General features: G+C 38.3%; 1 protein-coding gene across 1 annotated transcript; it reads left to right on the top strand.

Moving 5' to 3' along the window:
- The first annotated feature begins 1037 nt into the window (after positions 1-1037).
- LOC146319960 (phosphatidylinositol transfer protein beta isoform-like) lies at positions 1038-25118 on the top strand. Its single transcript, XM_084728078.1, has 12 exons — positions 1038-1156; positions 4488-4518; positions 8424-8569; positions 8827-8918; positions 9122-9129; positions 9295-9369; positions 9469-9552; positions 14007-14084; positions 17839-17949; positions 19257-19379; positions 20901-20979; positions 23248-25118. The coding sequence occupies exons 1-11, from the start codon at positions 1137-1139 to the stop codon at positions 20946-20948; spliced, it is 816 nt and encodes a 271-aa protein (XP_084584204.1). The 5' UTR covers positions 1038-1136; the 3' UTR covers positions 20949-20979; positions 23248-25118.

Below are 25118 nucleotides of genomic sequence, written 5' to 3'. Positions count from 1 at the left end.
TTTCCTGATCTCATAATTTCATGACAAATAGGTGGTAATTACAAAATGATATATTAGATTTCTTAGAAATGACCAAGAAATTACCAACAAAGTACCCCCAGTTTTCCTGGTTGCATATGTGAGAATTAGCAAGTACCATTTTCACATAGTTTGTGGTAATAACAAAGCAACATATTCAAGATTTCTCTGAATTTACCTGCAAATAACCCTCAACTTTCATAATCAGTGTGTAATAATTTGCATGCGTCTTTACATGTGTACTTGCCATGTAATTTGGGGATAATTTGCTGGTAAATTCGGAGAAATTTCAAATACCACCACCACCACCACCACTACTACTACTACTACTACTACTACTACTAATAATAATAATAATATTAATAATAATGATAATTTTCTTCATTTAGCACTTTTCAAGCTCAAGCACAAAGTTTAAGATAATTAGGAACATAAAAGAACAGGGGAAAAAAAACATTTAAAAGCACGTAGAGCAGATGAAAGTGCAAAGTACATGGAAGCACATATAAAATAATAAAATAAGGATTCTAAATAGCATAATCAGAATAAGTAGGACAACAAAGTTGAAACAAATCAATTGCTAATGATCACGTAATTGACCATGAACTTTAGACGTAATTTGGAGGTGATTTCTGGGTCATTTCTACGAAATTTCATACTTCATAATTACCACATATTTACATGAAATTATGGGACCTGTAAAATGAAGCGTTGCCAAACTCAGTTATAGGCACCACGTATAAGGACACGTCATTATTTAGACGAAGCAAGGTCGTGTAGCAAATAATAAAACTGCATTCAAAACTGTATTATGACGAGAGTTTTGCACATTAATCTGAAATAATCCAACACTTTAAAAACTGGTGTATTTTAACGTGACAGCTCCCGCTTGAGAAGACCTTTGTCTGAATGTATAATCTATAAATTTCTGATCAAATCAGGCGCGTCCAGAGCCACCAGAGAGCGATGTTATTGGTTAATATTAATGAGTAGGTCCGGCCATGCCTCCTCTTGCAAATCACCGCTCAGAGGGAGGGACCGGGCACCGCTCAAGACGCCCCCAGCAGCAATCAACGATCGGTGGGCACAAACAGCAGTATCGACAGGAACAGGCTGCCATGGTCCTCATCAAGGAGTAGTAAGTGTCTAAACCGATCTTTTATTGGGCAGATTTGAGGTCACTACATCATGTGATAACAGAATCGGTTAGGCAGGGCAGTTTTCTCGGTGATTGGACACTAGTGAAAACTTTTCATGTTGTGTCAGACACACGAGGGGGAGAAGCTGCTGTGGCCTACAGCTCTGACAGCGGTGTGTCAGTTCTGTGTGACAGCTGCTGTTATACCACAGCTTCACTATGTTCGTGTTAACCAACAGGCTGTCAGACACTTCAGTCTGTGGTTTGTGTTAACAGTTTAAACGATAGGAGTTACTGCTTTTCCGCGTTTAAGCTGTGTGACTGATGCTAACTAACTTTAGCTACGTATTAGCTCACGGCTTGCTAATGCTAGCTAACCTAACGGTATGAATGGGGAATCACCTAGCGCTGCTAATGTTATCTTTGCAACCTAGCTAGATTAGTTAAAGTCAGATAATCTCATCCAAGATAGAATACTTTTATGAGGAGACGAATTCTTGTTCTCTCGTACCAAAGAAAGCTATTTAAATCACCTAGCTTGATAGCGGTAAGTTAGTAGCTATTTAATCAGGGTTATGCTAGCTAGCTGTTAACTGTCTGAGTCATGAAGTTGGATCAAGAGGTGCTCATGTTGACATTAACCATAATCCTGTAATACCTATGTGTTTGTCAGGTGCTTTATTCTATCATTCTTTTTTTTTTGTCAAGATTATTTCAACCTATTTGTTCCTGATGACTTCATATTAATGTTTTCCGTTAGACTTAATGCTACCAATATGGGGGACCCCAGTCAAAAGCACCCTGTTACACCTAGGCTGTATGAATTGGGGCCCGATACTCTATTTTGTGGGCTGTGATTTTAAATAATGTAGCTATCTGTTATATATTGCCGTGGCCTGGGCAATATATTGATATTATATCAAACCATGATATGAGACTAGATATCAAGACACATTCTGATATTGTTATATTGTGATATATCACAAGTGTTATAATTTCCTGGTTTTAAAGGCAGCATTATAGTAAAATGTCATTTTTTGAGCTCATCAGACTGTTATAGCTGCTCTTTTATTTGCCTTCATTCACTTAGTTATTATATCCACATTTCTGATGATTATTGCTCAAGAGATCTCACTGTGTTAACATCTTGTGAAATACAGTAATCCTCAGAATATTGTCACAAAGTTGAGGTATTTGGTCAAAAATATTGTGATTTTTGCTAATTTTATCACCTTAGCCATTTCCGATAATGATCGATAATTATTAATATCATCCGACCTGAAACTTCACTTCACTTTGTGATTAGTTTTTCAGCTCTATTGCCCAGGCTTAATATTAGTTGATAAAACAATGATCAGTCAGGTGTGCTTATCCAACATTTTAATTTAAATACAGATACAATTTAACAACAAATTTTATTGTCTCAAATGACATCAAGGCAGTGAAACAGTAAACTTACACAGGTAATTAAAAAAAATAGGGCTATGAATAATTAGGAATTAAAACACCACACATATATTCATCTGAATAACGAAAAAGGATCAAATATACATAAAATGCTGCTTACAAAGCTAAAAACAAGAACATTATAGTTAAAATATAAGTAATACGATCGACCATGAGAAAGAAAAACATGCAAACTATTACACGGATCAGCTAAATTTCAAAACAAGTCCCAGGTTTAGTTAATGCCTTTCATTTTGTTTGATTGAATGCTGGAAAGATGAGTGTCATCATGTGGTCATGTGTGGTTAGTGGTTTGATCTGGCCCGTGTACTATTTTTGTTCAGGAATATACCTAAACTTATCCCTTCATTTGTTTGTTTTATTTACATGTGGCCTAAAAAAAATCCTCATATTTATATATTGCAATCATTTATTTGCACTAATGTTTGAGTGATTGTGGTTAGTCCATAAATAAGTCAGTACATGTAGTTTTAACAGCCTGCTGTTCATGTGGATATGAGGATTATAGGTTTAATTCTGAATTCTGCAGAAATCCAGGAACTTGAGCAAAATAACAGATTAAAGTTAGGTAAAACCATGTTACCACAGTGTCTAATTCTATAAATACTTACTGTATTACTTTTAACATGTTTAGAAATATACTTGCACATCAGGACTGCATGGCTTTAATCCCATCAAAATACCTGCGTGATAAGCAGAAAAAAAAATCAATGAAATTAGCATAACTTGCTCTATTGAAGGGAGCTTGTGTTCGCATCCATTCCATTTATGGATGGATATTTTGTAGCAAATACTATTCATCCTTTTTAAAATCATTACTCCTCATTACTTAATCATTATGTTGCTGTCCAGTTCATTTTTCAGACTTGAGAACCATGGTCACGTTCCCCTGTGCATTTGATTGTATTGAAAGTCAGGATCACTCATCATAAAGCCTTGCTATTGAGTTGTCAGTGTCCTTGTTAATTGTCACCAAAATTAAAATTCTTATTGAATGGTTTGTCACAGCTTGTGTTTTTTATGCTGTGCCAAGTGTGGTAGATTTCAGCCTAGCTTTAGATGCATGCTTTCAGAGAACTTCCTCTGCTTACTTTTTTCTTGCACTGTGTGGTTAGTGGTCACTGACTGAAGCTTCATGCTCATCAGGCTAAATGATGCAATTGCTCTGGGCAAGGCATGCCACACCCTGAAGTTAGTCTGTTGACATGAGGAGAAAAATTTCAGCATGTATAAAGTAAATACTGACTTTCACTGTTGGTTACCTTATGTAATAAATATTAAGATATTCTTTTTTCTTCTTCAAACAGTTAGACCTTATGTCACTTGTCTGCAGCACTTTTGTTCTTATGCAGTGTTCTTGGCCCAAAAATGGCTAATTGCTTACATTTTCCTTTGCTCCTCTTCCTCTCTCACACCTCGTTGCACTGGAGTTTTCTTCTCCTCTTGATCATATATCCAATCTCAGCTTTACTCAGCTTTGTCTACCCCAGTTTAGTCTAGTGGTTCCTTTCATCTTGCTGAAGTCAGCAGTATCAAACTCTGCGGTTATAGTTTTTACCTCAGGAAGAATGATCCTGACCAGCTTCCTGTTCTCTAGCAGTGAGGAGGTTTCTGTGCATTGTGGAGGTTTTTTCAAATTAATGATGGAGCAGGTGTGGCTGTGGTATTACTACTTAAAAAAGCCTAATATTTGAATGTTTTATACATTCTAGGCCATTGTCAGAGAGTGTGAAGCTATAGTTGGAGGTTATACTTACATTTGTTGATGACTATTGAGTAAAATTGTAGTGCTTCTGGCTTATTGAGTGTCTTAAGAAACAGGTGTGTTCATGTGAATGTAACCATACTCCTCTCTCTTTTGCAGCCGTGTGGTTTTACCCTGTAGTGTTCAGGAGGTGAGTACTCAGTTTGTCTCATTTTTAATATATTGATAAATTGAGTCATTTTCTAAATACCTGTCTCTATTTTCATTTTTAAAATTCTGGGTTCCACCTTCAGTACTTTTCCCCTATGGCTTTCCTCATTATAAATGATGACAAACTAAGCTCAGGTGTAGTGACAGGAGCCATCTATGCCAGTAAGTGTAGAGGATGTGAAATGCTAGCTTTTTCTTCTTTCCTACATTTCTGTTGCAAACTTACAGACGAATCCAGCAAAGCACCAGAAGTTAACAAGCTGCCATTGCTGTGGTGGCGTCTCCCTACAGTATGAGCACGAATGAATGTGAGCTGTCGTATGAAGTTTACAGTTTTCTACTTTTACACTTTGGTCTCAGACAAGCAGCACTCTGCCTGAGACCAGAGACTCTACAGAGCTTCACTGAGTGTACAGAGGACCACGATGCATCATAGTGGATCAAAAATTTTAACTTAAAGGAACTTTGTTGTTGAAAATCTTCATTACCTGATGAAAAATGTGAATTCAGATATATTTTTTAATATATAATAGACAGTATTTCTTCACTTAAATGTGGAGGAAGTGATGTGATTTTCTCTTCTTCATTATTCATTTCTGGCTATTGTCACTGCCGCCATCTACTTTGTAACATTTGAATAACATTAATAAAAGGAACCTTCACCACTTACTGAGGATGTCAATTATCTGTACCGTCACTATTGGTAAGTAACGGCAGACACCGTGTCTAGAAGGGAACCCCAGATCATGAGAGTCTTTAAAATTTGGGGTTCCCTTCTAGACCCAACCAGCAGACACCCAGAGTGACAGACACAACGTGTCACCACAGCAATAGCAGCGCGGCAAGATGGCAAACACACAAAGCAGTCACCAGATTCATCTATAACTGGTCGTTCGTCACTTTGAGAGTCTCTAGCTCCACCAAGGCCCACAGTCCAGTCTTCTGTGATGTGCAAATTTGCATGTGCAACCACTATATACAATATGTCTCTGTTCCAACTCTTGTTTACACAGAGATGATAGACTTGAAATATGTGAACTTAGGATACAAATGAGTTGCACGGAACTACTTTCAGAAAATAGAGCAAGAATTGTACAATAACTGATTGTTTCTTGAGAATTTAACAAAACATTGAACATACGCTGTCTTACAAGCTTGATGCAGGCATACAGAAAGTGTGGGAAAGGTTTAACGAGGACTGCACAATAAATATTGGGATGATATTGCCTATAAGAGCTACATTGGTATTAGCATGTATTAGCCGATAAATATCAGCTTTAATAATATCTTAACAGATTATTTTAAAGCTAGTTTTTTTGTTTGTTTTTATGAACTAGAAAATAACTGAATAGTTTCAGCTCAAAATACTTTTTTCATAATGTAGCATATTAAATCAACTGTTCTTTTTCAGTACATCTGAGCCTTTCGTATCCTCAGTTTTGCATAAACCACATGTTACATGAACTTTTTAAAGTTCAAAAAATGTGAATTTAGCGGTTATCGTATCAGCCAGGAGTAGCAGTTAATTATTATTTGTTATTTGTATCGGTTGAAAAAAAATCCATCCCGTGCATCCATAGCTGTAATGGTGAGCGTCACAAATGCAACAGCACTATAATGGTGGATCCTGCTACATATTTTGACAGGACATCAACAATCTGCATGGATGTTTAATCAACAACAAAGTAAAGGAGTGATTGTTGCATGCGTTATGCTAACCTTTAATTAGGTTTATTTTGGTTACATTAAGAAATCTGTTTCTTACATACATGCTATAGTTGTTTCTACAGTGATGTTTGAGATGGCTGTTATGTTTTGTACGTTAAATTGCTGTACATCATTCACTTTAATTACGACAGGTTTGTGCATTTGCAACAAAGGCATTTCATTTTGTCATAGAGGTCTTTGTTACAACTGACCTATGTTGCAATATGAACATAAGTGAAAAAAAAAATTGTGTATCCATCTTGTGATTTGGATCTGTTTCAAAATTAAATGGGTTCTTTCTTGGTCCATGTTACACCCTTTACTTAGTTTCATGAAAATTGTATTTGTTTGTAATCCTGCTGGGGAGCCACCAAAAAAATAAGCAAACGGAACCAAAAACAGCTTCCTTTGCAGGGGTAATGAATTATTTCATTCATTATTTTATGTTTGTTTCAGTTTTACCATAGTAATATCGACAGACCGGCCATTTACACTTCCACCCCAATTTATTCTTCCTGTTAGTCTCTCATGCAGTAAATCACAAATCCTTTATTTTGGCTTTACCTAAAATGTGTCACAGGTTGGTGGCTCACAGGAATTACAAATCACTGTAATGCACACTTGCATTATCCTCACAAAGCGTAAAGGCAGTGAATAATGACTGCACTATTATCTTTTCTGGTGTTTGGCTTCTGCTTACAAGTGGGGTTAATACGGTCTTATCCAAAAAAAACACAATTTGTAATTCTTTTGATTGTTTTACAAGGGTAGATTTTGTTCCCTGTGTTTACAAAGCTTTATGTCATCAGGCCCAGACTCACCCTGCTGCCTTATATGGTGATAAAATCTCTTGGCAATTAGTGCTGCATTTTAAAGCTCATTCCAAATTGAAAAAAAAAAAATGTTCTCTGTCAGGGAGCAATACTAATGAGAGCTGTGGTAGTAAAACCTATACAAACAGTCACCCTTCTGTTACACTGTCTGCTGTTCAAACATCATCACACAAGACGCTAGTTCATTTGGCCTGCAGCATGTGGGATAGACATAAAGTTTGAAATGAAAATAGACTGTCCAGACATACGGCTGCTGTTTTGATTTGGAAAGACAGCAGCATGACTGAAAAAAAAACACAGGTCTGAATTCTGCAGTAGTTTTTCTCTGCACGTTATATAAATCTGAGTGACAGCAAGACAGTGGCACATCTAACAAAGTTTATGTTGGCTAATTTGCTCAATTAAAAAAATTAAATGTTAACTGCCATGTCACTGTAATCATTCACAACATTAACGTACGACACAGGGCTGTGAATCTGTGGGTGTCACATGTTTGAAATAATAAGAGAAGGAAAATGACTGTTCAAAATGACATGCAAAATGACACCCGTTTTTTTTCTGACTTTTCAGTAATTTTAACCTTTAATGCATGCTTTGACATTTTTAGGCTTTTAAAAGTTCTTCAAATGAAACAGTCTGAAAAGGACACATTTTACATTACAATACAAACCTTTGATTTATTGCACAGTCTATAAAATGTCAAAATTGCAAAAAATGCCAATCACAATTTCCCAGAGCTCAAAGTGACCTCTTTAGATTGCTTTTTTGTCCAAAAACCTAAAAGCTTTTCATTTACTATCATAAATGACAATGAATTTGTACATTTAAAGACAATTCACCCCAAAAAATTGTATTTTTTTCTGGCATGTAGTGCTATTTATCCATTGAGATTTTTTTTTTTTTTTTTTTTTGTGAGTTGCAAAGTTTTTGGAGACGTCTTTTAAGTGCTTTGAGCACCACAAGCAGAGTGCTATTTATTTCCGTTATACTGAAGGCAGACTTCTCTGTGGCATCTCCAAAACTCTGCAACTCGCACCAAAAAAGTCTTTGGATCGACAACTCTGTACGTCATGTCCGTGTTAACACTATCACCTATAATGAGGTGGGTTACAAACAAGAAGATTTTGAGAACCACGGGACTAAAACACTGAAGAACAAAGATAAAATGCTAAGAGAAAATCGACATAAATAACATGAACACTAAGTCTGGTTTATGATCCACACACACCTTTTAATAAAAAAAAAAAATAGATTTGCTGAAATGAAAATGCTATTTACAGGTTTTCTCCTATGTATGAGCCTTTGTTTTCTGGTTATGCTGTAAGTATATGTTTTTGTGTTACAGTATCAAGTGGGACAGCTGTACTCTGTGGCTGAAGCAAGTAAAAATGAGACGGGTGGTGGTGACGGCATCGAGGTACTGAAGAATGAGCCCTATGAAAAAGACGGAGAGAAAGGACAGTATACTCACAAAATCTACCACATAAAGAGGTACATGCCATCTCCTTTTTATCATCCCTTTTTGTATTACTATTTGATCCAATATAATTACCTTCTTACAGTGTAATAGCGCTGTGCTACCAGGAAGTGGCAGCATTGTCTTATTTTTTGTTGTGAAGCATTTCAAGTTGTTCATTATACACCTGCACATTTTTTTCCTCCAGAACTTCTGAAAACTGAGCCAATTTGTCTTTCCTTTTCCCTTCCTCCACTTACATCCACTGATTCCCACCCTCTTTCACCCACAGTAAAGTCCCAACGTTTATAAAGATGCTAGCTCCTGAAAGCTCCTTTATATTCCATGAAAAAGCCTGGAATGCCTACCCGTACTGCAAAACCAGTGAGTCCCCCTCCCCTCATCACTTTACCTTTGCTTTTCCCTGAAACCCTTAGTCCTCTTCATGGTTAAATACAATTGTGTTACTTGCATCATGGCTCTGTATTTTCTATTGGTGTGAATTTATGATGTTTTTATTTTATTTGTATATATAATGTTGCTTTTTGTTTTTTTTCCTCCCTCCTCATTGCCTAACCTTGATCCAGTTGTGACAGTAGGTAGCCTAAAATGGCTTTTATTTCATTGCGCTTCTTAAATTATAAACCTTAGCTGGAAGGAAGGAATGTTTTGATAATATTGCAAGGTGTTTCCGCACATTTGATTATTTATTTTCTGTGCATTCACTTCTGTAATACCCTATCTTTACTCTAATTTCTAGAATGAGTATATGAAAGATGATTTCTTCATTACTATTGAAACATGGCACAAACCGGACCTTGGAACACAAGAAAATGTGAGCACCTTTGCATCATAACAAGCAAATATCCAGTTTGAACGTCGGATTTGAGTTTCTATGCTTTTCTCACAGTTTTGTTTCTGTTTGGATGTTTAGGTGCACAAACTAGATTACGGCACGTGGAAGACTGTATCTGTTGTGCCCATTGACATTGCAGACAGAAGTCAAGTGTCTGCTGCTGTAAGTAGAAACTCCTCTGGCACATTTCCAGTGCAATATTAAAAAAAAGAGTTTGGCGCCTTCATGTGGACAAAACTGATCATTACCAAAGTATCTGCCAGTCCCAATTCACTGCACATAAGATATGTTCAACTGGTTACTGTTTTTATTTTTGGTGAGCAGTGATCAAATCATTTCATTTCATTTTGAGTATATTTTTTAAGTTTGTTTTTTTTTGTTTTGTTTTTTTTAAACAGACACAGGAAGTACTCCATTTTGGTGTCAGTTAATTTTAGAACTGCCTTTCCTTGGGCAGTTGATGAACTGATCCATGGATATTCTTTATTATTATTTTTAAAATCTTTCTTTAACTTCCAGTATTGAAAAATAAAATAAAAAACTTGATAATATAAATGAATAAGAACAGAATTAGTGATGAGCATAAATATTGACACACTTAAAAATTATGTATTCAGTTACATCCGTGCTGATCAGTTGTTTTTGGCATCTATATGTCATAAAATTAGGACAAAAGTCCATCCTAAATACCAAGAACCGAGGGCTATGTCAGTCAGCTACTAGCATTTTTTTTTGTTTATTGATTTTAAATGGAAAAACAACAATCATCACGTCATAGAAGCTGGAATGTTTGACATTTTTATTTTCAAAATTTCTTCAAGTACGCAGTACTTCAGTTGTTGATTTGTGTACTGTTTATTGATAATTGTTCCAGTCTTTCCACCTTTTGCTGCACTAGGACAAAAAAAATGAGGAAAATATTAACATGTTGAATTATTTCCTCGACAAAAGTGCATACTCATACTCATTTGATTATTTTTCTCATTTTTGTTAAAAATATAGAAGGGTAAATAGAAAACATGTTTTGACTGTAGTTGCAAACAGAATAAATATAGGCCTTAAATCCGAATGTAATTAAAACTATGAGAACCTAAAATCACATCTCTTGCCGTCGACCTCCCAACAATTAGTATTAAATTGCAATTTTTAATTATCGTTGTTTGGTTACTGCACTTTTAATAATCAAGTTAATGTATTTAATTTTTAGTTTATCATGCAGTTTCATTGAGATTAAACACTATAAACAAGCAGTTAATAAAACAGTTACAACAATCTCAAAAAATATGGCATGGACGTGAGGAGCGAGTGGTGCTGGAGCTGGAGTGCCAACTAAAACCAGTTAAAAGACAAAAAAGTGGACCTGCAGCAGAGAGGGAAGGAGGGAGAGAGCATGTTGAATATGGACAGATGTGTTGACGTGATATAAAAACTTTTTTTGATCATGAGTCACTCACCTCCTCAGAATGACCTGAAAAAGGATTTTTCCTCTCAAGACAATGTTTTATCAAAAATAATATATCAGTAATAATACTAAAGAAATAAATGGATGCATTTAAATGGTGACATTTTCCCATAATAACACTGGGTCTTTGGTGTTGGCATTTTAAAAACTGAAGCCTACAGTGCGCCATAGGATGATGTGCGTCTGTTTACGCTTTTACTGCGTTTGAGGCTGAAAACTCAACCAGAGCCAGCATCACTGGTGGAGGTAGAGAATAATAAATCTGCTGTCTTTTCTGCAGTTAAAACTAGTCTGTGATTGAGAAGTGATAATGCAGACTTTAGATGGGTCAGGGTCAGCTGGGGTGAACTTGGGGCATGGATATTGACGGATTGATTTGAAAGAATTATGGTATTTATGAACAAGGTAAACAGTAATGGACCAAGGACAGACCCCTGTGGCAACCCACTCCTGGCGCAGTTTGTTTGGCATCACTGGATGGTTTGAGTCCTTCTGTTTGGAATTACCCCGTTCTGTGTCACATTCACTTTTCTCCGTGTTTGTTTGTGTTGCTTTCATGCAAATTTCCTGCTTACTGCCGTGCTGAAGAATACAAAGCAGCATCCAAATGACAAAAACAATAGTGCTGTTAAGAGTGATTTGCAACACAACAACATAAACAATAGAGCATATATGAAACAATAGCTGTTTTTCTGTGGTTACACAATAAGCAATGTGGAATCTTATCTAGACCTAGCCTTGAAAACCCACACAGTAAACAGTGCTGGAATACCTCCAGGAATACATCTAGGTAGTTCTTGTATCTAGTGGAACTTGTGGATCCAAGGTTAGAAATATATTGTAGTAAACTGTATTACCAGAAGATGAAACACCATGAAACGCGTATCTTTCTGGCTGACAGTGGGTGGCAAGAACTAGTAGAAACCCTTTCAGATGGTTAGAGTAGATTCATCCAATCACTTCATTGTGGTTTGAGTAAATGTAATGATCTTATATCTGGTTTCCATTTGACAAACATCACCAACACCAAAAACTATACAAACACACGATTTGAGAATCCCAAGATTACCTCAATAATATGTCAGAGTATAAATATGAGTTTTAAACACTCCATTTGGAATTACTGAAATCTTATTGAAGATGTTGCACATTATTGCTGTTATTTGACATCACATTGCCTCATTTCACTGTGGCTCTGTGTATGCGTGTGTATCTGTGTGTGGCTATTTGGCTGAGGAGCACTGGTGTGTATGCGTGTGTGTGTGTGCGTACGTGTTTGTTTGCGCAGGGTTGGTTAACGAGGCGGAGGTGTTTGCCTTGCTGGAGGAGTGTGTTGTGTCTGAGGACCCTATCAGCCCTCAGCCTCAGGCATGGCTGCAGGGCCTGGGGCGTACCGCCAGCACAGATGAGTTTGTTAGTGTAATTAAGGCTCACAGTGCTTCGTATGCTGGAACTCGGCAAATACACACACATGACACAGACACACTCGCGCTCTAACACACACTCTTTTACTTGAGGAGTGGGTCCTTTTCGTCTACCACGGCATATCGATTCACAGACCTCATTAGTGCAGCACAGTGTATTGTTATAGTGACGGAGCGCTCAGCATTAAAACAGCCAAATTATTGTGTGTGTGTGTGTGCGCGCGCGCATGTGTGTAGGGATTTCTGTCTCTTTCCACACGTTTGGCACCCTCCTGTTGGCCGATAGCCCTGAAAAGTAGCTTTTAGCTGCAGGCGCATCATGATTTATTTAAAATTGCTGGGCCCTTGAGCTGTTGATAATTTGAAAGCCATTTCATTTATTTGTATTTCTATTTCTCCTGCCTGTTTTGTGAAGTCAACTTTGTCATGTGCTCATGTGCTTGGCATATGTGCTCACTATTTTTCTATATTTTTGGAATGCTGGCGCTGTTGGAGCAGCTGTTTTTAGGCGCACACACATACTTGCTTTCATCAGCACACATGCAGATAGATTCAAGCAAGTCACTTATATGAACTAGCACTGGTGTCGCCCTAATTAACCAGATGTTGCTGGTGGCATCAACGCCCCTTAGATGGTCTTTTATCTCCGAGCCACTTAAGGCTGAGTTGTGTTCTGGTCTTGCTGCATGACATTATCTCTGGGTGGTGGCAGCTTTTGGAGAACGAATGCGGTGCTCTTTGGCCTTTCGGTTTCAGTGACTGTTGTGCTGCAGCCGAAAAACCTACTGAAAGATATAATGATATATTACATCAACTATGAATGTGTTGCATTGTTAATGTGATGGGACATAAAATATGGTGTAACGCCTGTTAAATAGGTCAGATAAATGAAGAATAGCTCATCATTTGAATCCCATGGCGTTGTTTTATACTTCTTAAAGATACTACAAGGAATTCTCATATTTTGTTTATTTTGGAGGCTTCTGTGGACAGAAACAGCAGTATTTCCTCCGTCATAACCACAAAATTTAATGTCAAAAATAAAATTAGCTAAATAAAAATCTCCTCCTGCTTCCTTTAAGTGGCTAACATACTATTCACTGTATCTTTAGCTGGAAAAATGTAAATGCAGGATCGTTTAATCAAATCTCAAGAGGTGCCTGACCCAGTGACAGCCGTAACTTCTCATAGATGGTATCGTTTGCAGAAGTATGCCATATCGAGGCATCAGTATTAAATTGAGACTGTAATTAAAACCTCCTTGTAGTAGCTTTAAATTTAAATATTTCTAAATATTTTTATGGTAATTTAAAACTTGGTTACAAATGGGAAATTAAAAACTTTATTTTAATGATCTCCACCTCACTGTAGTAATTTTAAATGTTAATATTTATAAATATTTTATTGTAATTTAAATCTTGGTTACAAAATTAAAGACTTTATTTTTAATGACCCCTCATAGCCCAGCAGGGGCCTTGGTTTAGTGCATCATTTTAGGAAATGATTATTGTATAAAAACAATGTGTTTTTATCATACCTTTTCAAATAATTGGACAAAACTTGCAGCTTTCATAAAACATCTATACGTGAATACTGAGGAACCATGAATTGAGTAATAAATAAACATTTAAATTAGTAATTCAGAGTACCTCATCTTGTTGGACAGTTTGTGTAAGATAAATGTAATGTGCAGTGCATTGTATTAATTATATCAATTCTTCTCACTATAGGACTACAAGCCAGAGGAAGACCCTGCCAAATTCAAGTCAGTCAAGACCGGCAGAGGACCCCTTGGGCCCACCTGGAAGGTAATGCTCTTGTGAGCTGTGGAAATTGGATGTATTACATTCACAAACAGCAATTAATATCACAGCAAATTAAAGAGAAATTCAACCTGTCTTTGACTCTGTTTACCAAACTAAAGACGGTTATATACCCAGTGATTGTCAGTCACACGAGAAGATCCACCGCTGTAGTTTCACATATTTCTCTGCTAATTGCACAAGACCTTGAATAATTCTGTGCAGAAAATTTCCAAGGCACTAATTTAAGTCAGATTGGCCGCAATAAAATGGAAAGAACCTGGAATATTTGTGAATCTGTCTAGAGCAGACTGTCGTCCACACAGAGGCCTACGCCAACTCTGACGAGGCTGCAGTGTTCAGTGGCTGGGATGGGAAACGCAATGGAACAACAATTACTGGGGCTTTAAAAACTCTGCATATGTGGGTTATTGTCAGTCAAAGTGGAAGAAAGTTCAGTGCTCTGAGACCAAAGATTGAGCTTAGTGGCTGAACCATCATGCTGTGAAGATGCTCCTCTGCAGCCAGCCTTGGAAAGCTCATAAAGAGATTAAAATGAATGCAGCAAAAGCCTGCAAGAGAACTACTGCTTGGGAGAAGATTTATTTACCTGCAGGCCAACAACCCCAAAAATAAAGCCAAAGCTAGTCTGGAAAATGCCTAAAAATGATCATAAAAATTATGATGTCAACCTCTTCACATAGAGCTGTAGGCTTGAAACATAGATATCAACAGGACAGGGTGATGTTGCTTCTAAATATTATCTCTATTTTTAGGTTATTCCGCTGTATTCACTATATCTCAGTATACACATTTCCTCTAACAACACACCGTTAATTCTTAAATAGTGCAAACTTATGATGATCTTGTAAAATATGATGCATTGCTGCAGATTAAAGTGTCCAAAAGTATGTGATGTAGTTAAACGAGCACAATCTTTAACATCTGCAGGAGTAAAATGAAACATACATATTAATGCAGCTGTAATATAAATCCAGAAGATCTATATATAATAAGAAATAAATTAATATGGACCATTTTACTGCACAATAGCCACTTAACATAAAATATGTAGGAATTATGATAAAATTTACTTTAAGTTTAGAACTTGTAGTGAAGTATTTTCAGAGTAGGGTTGGTATTAGTACTTCTTGCTTAAGTCACTGACCCGAACACCCACAGCTGGGCCTGTGCCTGTTATAAGCTGAGCCTTCCCCTTTAAGGAAGGTAAAGTATGTGTGTGTGACTGAGGTCTAGAGGGATTTATTGTGAAAATGAGCTAGCTAGTTGGCAACTTAAGAAGGAGTTGGGCTAAAGACAGTTAAAAGAGGCTAAAATCAGATGTCTCACAGACACATTTCGAAGCTGCAGAGCTGGCAGCCCCAGGTAATGTGATCAGATGATTGATTGCATTTTCTCTTGTGAGTTCTTCTCCAACTGTGAAAAAAAATCACACTGATTCGTAGCTGCTAATGTTATGTATATATAGATACATATTCTTTGACAGCAAACACAACAAACAGCCTTTCAGTAACTATCATACTGCAACCTGAACTTATCTACACACTTTATGTCAGACTACAGTAATGTAACTACCCATCAGCGGCAACCAGTGAAAACACAATATGACAATATGGTCATCTGCTATATCGCACATTAATTTATTGCCACAAGTTCAGCATTGAATTGAAAATTGATTGAAACACGCAGAGTAGAAATCAAAGGCAGATTCGCTACTCTCCCAGTATGATTTTTGTTTTTTACTTCTCCACCCCCTTCTTCTTTTGGCATCTGGCACATGTTCAATGGGGGAAAAAACACTTAAAAGAAAACTCAGTGTAGCTTACTGGCTGTTATGCTACACTTGATAGTATTAAGACTCTTTATAAAGAGTTTGAAAATGTATTTGATGCTTGTCAGGGCATAAAAACAATGATCTGTTGATCTTGACAAATAAAGACTCCATAGTTTAAAAATGGCATAACCATCAGTGCAAAATAATGTTAAAATTGAATTGTGGATTTAGAGAATCCTGACGGCCCTAATCAATATATCGCCCAACCGTAGATATCACTGCTACATTTGATGTGAAATTAGTTGGTCATTTTGTCTTTTTGTGTTTTTATTTAGTGTGGATCGATTTGTTGAGATTTTTTTTTTCCACCCCAGCACCATCGCCTGTGATAATCAGAATATCTCTGTGTACTGAGAGCACAGGGCTGGAGGAAGGCTGGAGTGAACTGTAAGGCTGCAATTTGATGAAGACAAATCACCCCTTTCTCAGCTCTAATTGGATGTAATAGAAATTTCTAGTCGCCAGGTCAGATAAAGGAGCTCCATCTGCCAGACTCTGTGTGTGACAAAGACAAAGATAGAAATGGGGAAGAGACTGTGAATGGGCATTGATTCTAGATTTGACAAGCAGCAATTCTGTATAAAGACTGATGTACTTTTGATGGAAAGTAACAAGTCAATAAGATGCAGCTCATCCAGACAAACTTTGTCAGGAGTTTTGTTGCTTTCCCCTCTAAACCCTGCCTTACCCTGCAGCCTCACAAACGGGTCCTGCTCGCTGTTAGAGCACTGAGGATTTCTATTCTGCTGTGGAGCCCTCAAAGTTCACCATGGGAAACTTTCCTCTGCTTCAAGAATTTTCACAGAACAAAGCCAGCCAAACAGCTTTAAAAAGTATGAATAAAGAAGCACAACTTTTTATTTTGTGTTTTTAATTAGATCACTTTCCCGTCCGCTGTGGACATGGAAAAAGACTGTTTTTGAAAAGGTGGAAAAAAAAAAAGTAGTTATGTGACAACAGAGGCACAATTTCTGCCAGCTTCTCAGAGCAATAAAACTCTTGTCTATCTCTGCATGCACACATGCTTGCATATCGGTACCCTTTGTATTTCTGAAAACTTCTGCTCCTTTGAGTGGGGCACAGAGAGGGAGAGAAGAAATGTCACCGTAAGTGTTTTGATGTAGAATCCGTTTCATGTGAAGTTCTCCTTTAGCGATGACAACTTTTCTAAACCCACTGCAAATTTAGAAATGTTTCTCATTTCCCCTCTCTCGCTCTCCTCCATGATCGTGGCATCAAACGGAAGTGGGATGAGGGTGATTGAGGCGGGTCTGTGGCATTTTCTCTTGGAATACCGAGCCAGAATGAAGTGATTAATTAAACAGGTGTTCTCGGAGGGAGAGTGTGTGTGTTCTGGGGGCGAGCAGGTCCTAGGTGTTAATAATGTAACCAGCTTTGCACCGCGACGCCCTTATCGCTTCGCGAGCACTGTTTTATCTGCCTTCCGTGGCCACAAAGGCATGCCTGTCGGGAATGGTGTCGCTGTCAGGGCGGAGGCAGAGAAATGGTCCCTTCATCTGGAGTTTATCCACTTTGCTCTGCTCCAACCCCCCTCCGTCTTTTCTTCTCTTCTTCAGAGGGAGGCAGAGTGCAAGCAGTGGATGGATTTAGAAAGTGTGTTGTAGATTAGGGCACTTTTATCTTCGCACAGCACATCTTCATATTGATAATTATTTCAGCAAGCTCCATACCCAAAGCATTATGTATTAATGATTTTTAGCTTTGAATGCATCCAAGATTAGTCTAAAATAATATTCTCTCAGCCTTCTGCTGTTTCTACGATTATTCTCTCATTGCAAAGTTTCTGTCAAGTTTTCACTCTTATTTATTCTGATACTGCGCTTTAAAAAGTGATGGGTTGTAAGCCTCGTCATTCTTCTGCTTTTGCTGTGCTTCTCCTAACAGAAAGAGCTGCTTACCAACACCGACTGCCCAAAGATGTGTGCCTACAAACTGGTCACAGTCAAGTTCAAGTGGTGGGGCCTGCAGACCAGGGTGGAGAACTTCATCCATGAGGTTAGGCCAACATGTTTACACGCTTAAACATCACACAGTCAATTGTCTTGGCTCATGAGTTGTATCCAGGCTCCGAGTTCCATTTTGCAGAAGTTACACTGTGCCTCAGAAGATAAGGCAGAACTTTATTGTTTTATTAAAGGAAATTCTTGTGCAGTAGAGTATCAAATGTAAAGTGAAATAATAAAGTGTATAAGGAGTAAATGCAAAGAAATGGTGCCTAATAGAAATAAGACAAGCTAAAATAGAAAAAGTATTACTGGAAATTACATTGACTGATATTAAGAGGCAATGAACTGATATTGCACCAGATAGTTGATGTAAAAAAATATTTTCATCATTATTTCTTTCACTAATCATATGCAGTATCACTTTTCATTATTATCATTATTATCATTTTTTTTACATAAGAGAAAATATATTATAATGATAAAGTGGTTTTGGTAAATGTTTAATGCCTTGAATTGTGTTCTACTGGCATGAATCACGTCACAAAACTCAAAAAAATCAGTTCCCTACAATTTGCTTGTAATCATTGGTGTGATTTAGTCATGTAATTTTACATAAATTGTCAATATTATGAACATGCATCTTTTAAAAATTCTCCAGTTTAAAGGAGAAATCTGTAATATATTCACTGTAATCGTCATCATAAAATGGCCACAATATGTCATTGGAGATCAATGAGACATGTTGACAAGTTGAAATACTCACTTCTCTGACACTACTAGCGCTACAACTGCGGTGTCCTCCTTTTTGAAATTTCTATTCTGGGACGGAATAACTGTTTTTGTTTGCCTGTTTCATTTTAGTTAGAGTTCAAATTAATGCCAAATGAGTAAGTGTCTGTTTATGAGTTGGAAGAAATCATTAATCTTTTAGAAGGAGTAGACGTTTATAACTGTTAAAATGAGCAATATGTTAATGGAGTCTGGCAGGCAGTGAGTCAGATAATGACTGAACTCCAACTCCAGATGTTTTCAGGATAACCAACTTAGTTTTACATCGACGGAAGATAAACAGCTGACAGTGTAGGACTCGCCATCACTTGTTGTTGTCAGTCTGTGACGCTGCACTCCTCCTGCGCTTCTGACCAGACCTTCCTGAGTCTGGGAAGGAGGGGGGCAGGGGGAAACAACTCACTTCAACCATGGATCGTATATTAAATAGGATTTCAAACTATTTAATGCACGGTCTATGGCTCCAACTATTTGGACTGCAGACCCACAATTTCTCCTTTCAATATTGTGGTATGGATTTCAGTCATATCGCCCAGCCTTAACCAAGACTACCACTGTCTCCCTCAGCAAGAGAAGAGGATCTTCACCAACTTCCACCGCCAGCTCTTCTGTATGATCGATAAGTGGGTGGACCTGAATATGGATGATATCCGTCGGATGGAGGAGGAGACACAGAAAGAGCTTGACGAGGTGAGTGCATCAAGTACCCATGATTAAAAGTATGTCCCATGCATATGATGTACATATCTATCAATGATGGCCTCTGTGCAGAGAACTGTCTCCAACTGCAAGAGTGTTCACTCTCTAGCATTGCAATCACAGTCTAAAATCGCCAAATCATATTTTAAATGCTGCTCGAATGCATGCCAGTTTGCACTGTGCAATACAAACATTGCACATTTACATAAAAAAAAAACATGACGACTCGCTAAATGCTTCAACTTTTCAGACCGAAGAGGATCACAGTATCAGCGGGTAAACGACCCAGAGCTGATGTTAGCTGCCAGCCTGACACACCGTGTGGCTAACTTTAGCAGTGCTAGCAGCAGCAGCAGCTGCTCTGCTTGCAGGTTAATGTCCGTGTCTGTGCTTATCATGGTCACATGTTGCTCCACTGCTGTCTGATGGGGCTGCAGCATCTGAGCGACAACAGTTAATTGACATTGTGCATGAATACAATGTTGATCAATAGTTTAACTGACTGGTATTTCTGGTGCCGAAATTTTTTTGTTCACTTCAGGTGTTTTTTGCCTTTTTTTGAAAAAGAGTTGATGCACTTTAAGAAAGATGGAAAAGCCTTTAATAACCTCTGACATGACTAGTAATCTGTAATCGTCCCACAAAGATATAATGTAACCGTCTTCACATTAATACATGGTACAAACTAGGTCTGCAGCTAATGATTATTTTCATTTTAAATGAATCTGTCAATAAAATCACAGTTTTCCCGAGCCCAAAATGACGCCTTCAAATTTTCTTTTGCCTAATTAACAGTTCAAGGCCTAAAGACTCTTCATTTACTGTCATAAATTACAAAGAACATCTGTCATTTATTACATCTAAGAACCAGCAAATGTTTGACACTTTTGCTTTAAAAAAAATCTCTGAAACGATTAATCAATTAGTCAAATGAAAGAAAATTAGTTGCCAGCTGTTGTGATAATCAGTTATTCAATCAATCGTCATATTGGAATCCTGTTTTCTACATTGTTTTTAACCGTTCAAGGTTTGACTCATGCGCTTTTAATTACATCATCTTGTTGCATCGTCTTCCTCTGCAATGTTATTATGGTTTTCTGACTGGAAAGTTGGCATCACCTGCTGCCTATCTCAATGAACCAACTCCAAATAATCCCATAACAGTGGTGGCTTGAAACAGGTTTTCACTTGTATTTTCTGTTCCAGATTTACTAACATCTGTGATACGTTTGGAAGGTCAGTGATACAGTGATGTTAATCTGGAAAGTGGCCAATGTTAATATCAGTAATTGAGTTTCCAACCAAAGTGTAACCTCATTCAGTTTAGTGTGCTTCTCTCTGTTTGGCGGTAAAAATGACTTCTTGAACAATTCAGAATAAATTTTGGTATGCAAAGAAACAAACTCATTAAAAAAAAAAAAAAAACTTCTCCATGGTTACCCAGTCCTACTTGCCCCCACTGGCTTCCTAATCCTTATTTCTGTGATTTACTGTATTTCCCTTTTTGTCCAGATGCGTAGGAATGGCTCTCTGCGAGGTACAAAGGCTGCAGATGCGTAGCCAGGCCGGGTGTAGGTCTGAGTGTTGCTGTGTAAGTTCTCACTGGCAGAGGTTGGTCTCTTAGATGCTTTCTCAGCTTCTGGTGGGATTTCTGCGTTGCTGCACACCTTTGCTGCTTTCACTCACTCACTGTGCTGTTTGGTGCTGTTCAAGAGCTTTTAGTCTGCTACATCTGATTGTGCTCATGTGTGCATGCTTTCACATTCATCTCCACAGTGACGAATGTGCTAGGTCATTGGATGTTTTGCTGACCCAGTGAAATCTCTACCACGAGTCTGTGTTGTGTGTGTTTTCTGAATATATCCAGACATCTGTGCAAACTTTTCTCAGAATCACGTGTTGTTTTTTTAAGAGGTGGCCAGCAGTTAAAAACATACAGACTAGTACCTACACTCAAGAGCCTCACTATAGAGGCATACCAGGCAGAGACGAAGGAAAAACAGTCCTCTTTTAAATCACAGCCTTTAATTTCTGTGAATCACATTCCCTGTAAAAGCGTACTGCTGGTTTACTCTTGGAACGGCTCTAAATATCAGTCTAGGAGCTCTTGGCCGTACAAGGAGAAAAAAGGAGGAATCCGGGCTGGACTGGCCAAAGTGGGCCAGACTCAAACATTCCTGGCTTACTACCAACATACAGCATTTTGTGCTTAGCCACCCCTCTCTCGCACATCTCGCCCAATTCAGCATGTGTTTCCCATTTTGCCTTGGAGTAAGTAAACAGGCGGGTGCCATCAAAGAAGGCTGTGGTGAGGAGAACGACGAGGCCTGAACCTCTGCGCTCGAGGGGCAGCAGGGTCACAGTTTGGACCGTACGGCACGGCACAGTGTGCATGATGGTGGCCAAACTACACCGGTCTGCAAGACTTTTTTTGTGTGTAACTGGTCGGATGCTGTTGGTGTAGTAGGGGGAGGCGTGAGAGAAGGAAAGGGCAAAAAAAAAAAAAGGAGGGGGTTGGCTTGTAGCTTCAAGATGGCTCCTTTTTCCTCATTAACATACAAATGGAATTCTGCAGTTGAGAAGAAGTCTGCGCTGTGATTGAGAAAAAAGGGAGGGAGGACGGGTGGAAAAAGGATGGAGAAGTGGGAGGGTGAATCCTCATGCCATTTCATCAGATCTGTCTATTCCTCTGTTTAGAGCCACTGTTAGTTTGAACTGTTCCATTAAGGTGTTCGGCTATCAGATTCTAACACTAATTGACTTTCCAAAGCCATCAGCCTCAGGGTGGGAGAATTTGAAAGTGATGCTTTTATCTACCTAGAAGACAAACAAGGGGCTTGATAAGGGCTGTTGGAGCACATTTTTTAAAAGAAAGGCTAAAGGTTTCAGTTTGCAGACGGAAAGGAGATTTTTTGGGGTTTTTTTTTTAAACGATTTAGAGATGTAATAATACGTGGAAGATAGGAAATTTTTTAAAAAGTCTCGATACCAGACTGACAACATCCACCATGATATTACATGGTTACTTATTTTATTTAAAAATTTTATTTTATAAAAGGGCTGCCACCGAGTGCTGCATTGTTTTTGTTTTGCTGTTGACAGTATATGCCAATTTTCTGCACATCATAGCTGGCTACTTTTATTTCGTTAAAGAAGGAAAGCAGAAGTGTGTTTAAAAAAAACAACTTCTGATACAAATAAAATACTGTACACATGAGATTTATTATTTTTACAACAAATATCACAAGATGAAAGATAATTAATATATACACATGATTGTCCAAGACCAGAAACATATCTTGAAACAATAAAAAGAGCTATATAATCCAGATTAAGAAACTCACAAATATTCCCATTAAATCTGACCTCAAATGAGGAATAAAAATATACAAAATAGACTCATTAAAGTTCTATGAAAACCGAGGGGTCAAACTATGGAAATAATTGGTACACATAGCAAGTACGGTGAAATAAATTTGGAGCTATATGACTCTATTAGCTCAATACACTTTTCAAAAAAGCATTGAAAAATGTCATCAAAACAATGTTAAGACCAAATACAAAATCAATAACCAGTCCAACTTTAACAAGAACAAATGGGCTATAAGAAGTTAAATCAATTAAGAGCTATCTGACTCTACTAAATAGTTTGAACCCTTACGAGAGTATAAAAATGTAGGAAAATCAGTGATCTGTTTATAATGCAGTAAAACTCGTCATAGCTAATGAATAAAAATGAACCAGCAACCCGTTCGTGAAGGGCTTCACTGAATGCAAGCATCCACTAAACCTGCCCTCACCTGTTTAACTTCCATAAATCTAACGTGGTGTTTATTTTCCTCTGTTTCCCCCCCAACAGCTTCGCAAATGGGGTGAAACACGAGGAACCAGCGCTGCAGACTCATGAAAAGGCAAAAGGATTTTAAACACCCACGATGACAGCAGCAGCGACGCAGACTCCTAAGAGGGCTCCTTTGGTGCCACTTTTTACCTGAACTTCTGGAAGAGATATGAAGAGGTGCAGTAGAGAAAAAATTCACAAAAAAAACGATTCATTGGCTTGATTCCACAGTGGCAGGTGATGGACCAAATATTCCCTCTGTATTATTTTGATTTTTTTCTTGTTATCTCCAAAACATTCCTCTCAAAGTGCCCTGTCTGACCTCCCTCTGTCTCCTCCTTGGTTTTTCACTGTACACACTGCAGCTCTGTGGTTTGCATTCCCCGACATGAGTGTGTCTGTTTGTCATACTCATGTTCCTTCCTGCCACAGCCTCCATTAAGAGATTACTAACACCCTTGGCGCCTTGGCCTATTGTAATCCTTCCCCCTCCATCACCCCATCTTACCCAGAGCACTGCATCTTATTAACACTGACAATCATGCCCGTACAGGTATCCACTCTCACTCTCGTACAGTTTTAGTAGAAACCCACACGTATACATCACGCACACGAGGACGAAATCATTCTCACACGTATACGCACACTCGCAGGTGTGGATGCCTTTGCGGTGACTGATCTCTTCAAAAGCTCAAGCCGGGCAGATCCAAGCAAGCTTGTTCTACAAAAGGATGTTACTTTGGAAGTGTTTACAGCTCCACACACACACACACACACACACACACACACACACACACACACACACACACACACACACACACACACACACACACACACACACTCCCTATTCTGTAGACATTCACACATAACATACAACACAGCATTCACCTCCCTAACAGATGTCCCCAGAGAAAAAACTGCACTGAAAAACAGCCACAGATGGTGCTACACCCCTCCAGCCTCTGTCACAAGCCAAACTGCTTCGCACCGCTCACCCCAGCCCACCCCAGAGGCCTGTCTCACTCATCTGGTTCTCTGAGGTAGACTGTTTTCCTCCTCTGCGTCATTCTCGGTGTGTTTACAGATTCATAACAGCCTAACCAGTGCCCAGTCAACACCAGCACCACACTGCTTGCCTTAATCTCTGGACCTTTTGTACCTATCGGACCTCCGCTGCCAGCTCTTGCTCTAGCTACCTCCCTCATTTCTAGACTGGCAATTTTTCCTGACACTCAAAAGGTTAGCGCTAGCTATTAGCTGCTACTTGTTAGGAGTAAATCATGGCAGTCTGTGCAAAGTTGTCTTTATTTTCCTTGCATGCGATTCCCTTTATGTTTCCCCAATATGTGTCACAGCGCCTGAGCAAGTGCAATTCCTTCAGCAAGCAAAAATTTGTAAGCTGCAGCCGGGGACAGCCTGTATGCTGCTGTTCCTGCAAAGGGCTGCAGATTTACATCTTTGCCTCACATCAGCCATTTGATGGATATGCCATATTAATGACTTTTCAACTCCAGAGTGCACCGTCTCCCCTTGGGCTTCAGAATCATGTGGCACTTGCATACAGTGTTACTAGTGTTACATACAAGTGGTTTCCTCATTTGATCCTTACTTGTGTTTTTGAGGGTTTTTTGTGTGTGTGTTAATGTCTTAAATTGCGCAACAGGAATCAGGTTTTTTATTTTAAGGAGATCTATTTTCCTTTCAAGACATAGATGTAAGGCTGCAGCTAATGAGTAATTTCATTGTTGACTAATCTGTCAATTATTGTCTCGATTAATTGATTGCTTATTTGGTCCAATGGTGAGAAATGTTGTTCCCAAAACCCAAATTACATCCTCAAATGTCTCATTTTGTGCACAACCCAAAGATATCCAATTTACTGTCATAGA

This window comes from Lutjanus erythropterus, chromosome 10 (assembly GCF_056507025.1).
Source record: "Lutjanus erythropterus isolate fLutEry1 chromosome 10, fLutEry1.hap2, whole genome shotgun sequence".
Taxonomy (NCBI): domain Eukaryota; kingdom Metazoa; phylum Chordata; class Actinopteri; order Lutjaniformes; family Lutjanidae; genus Lutjanus; species Lutjanus erythropterus.
The sequence above is the reverse complement of the archived record's forward strand: the minus strand, read 5'-3'. Positions and strand labels throughout refer to the sequence as shown.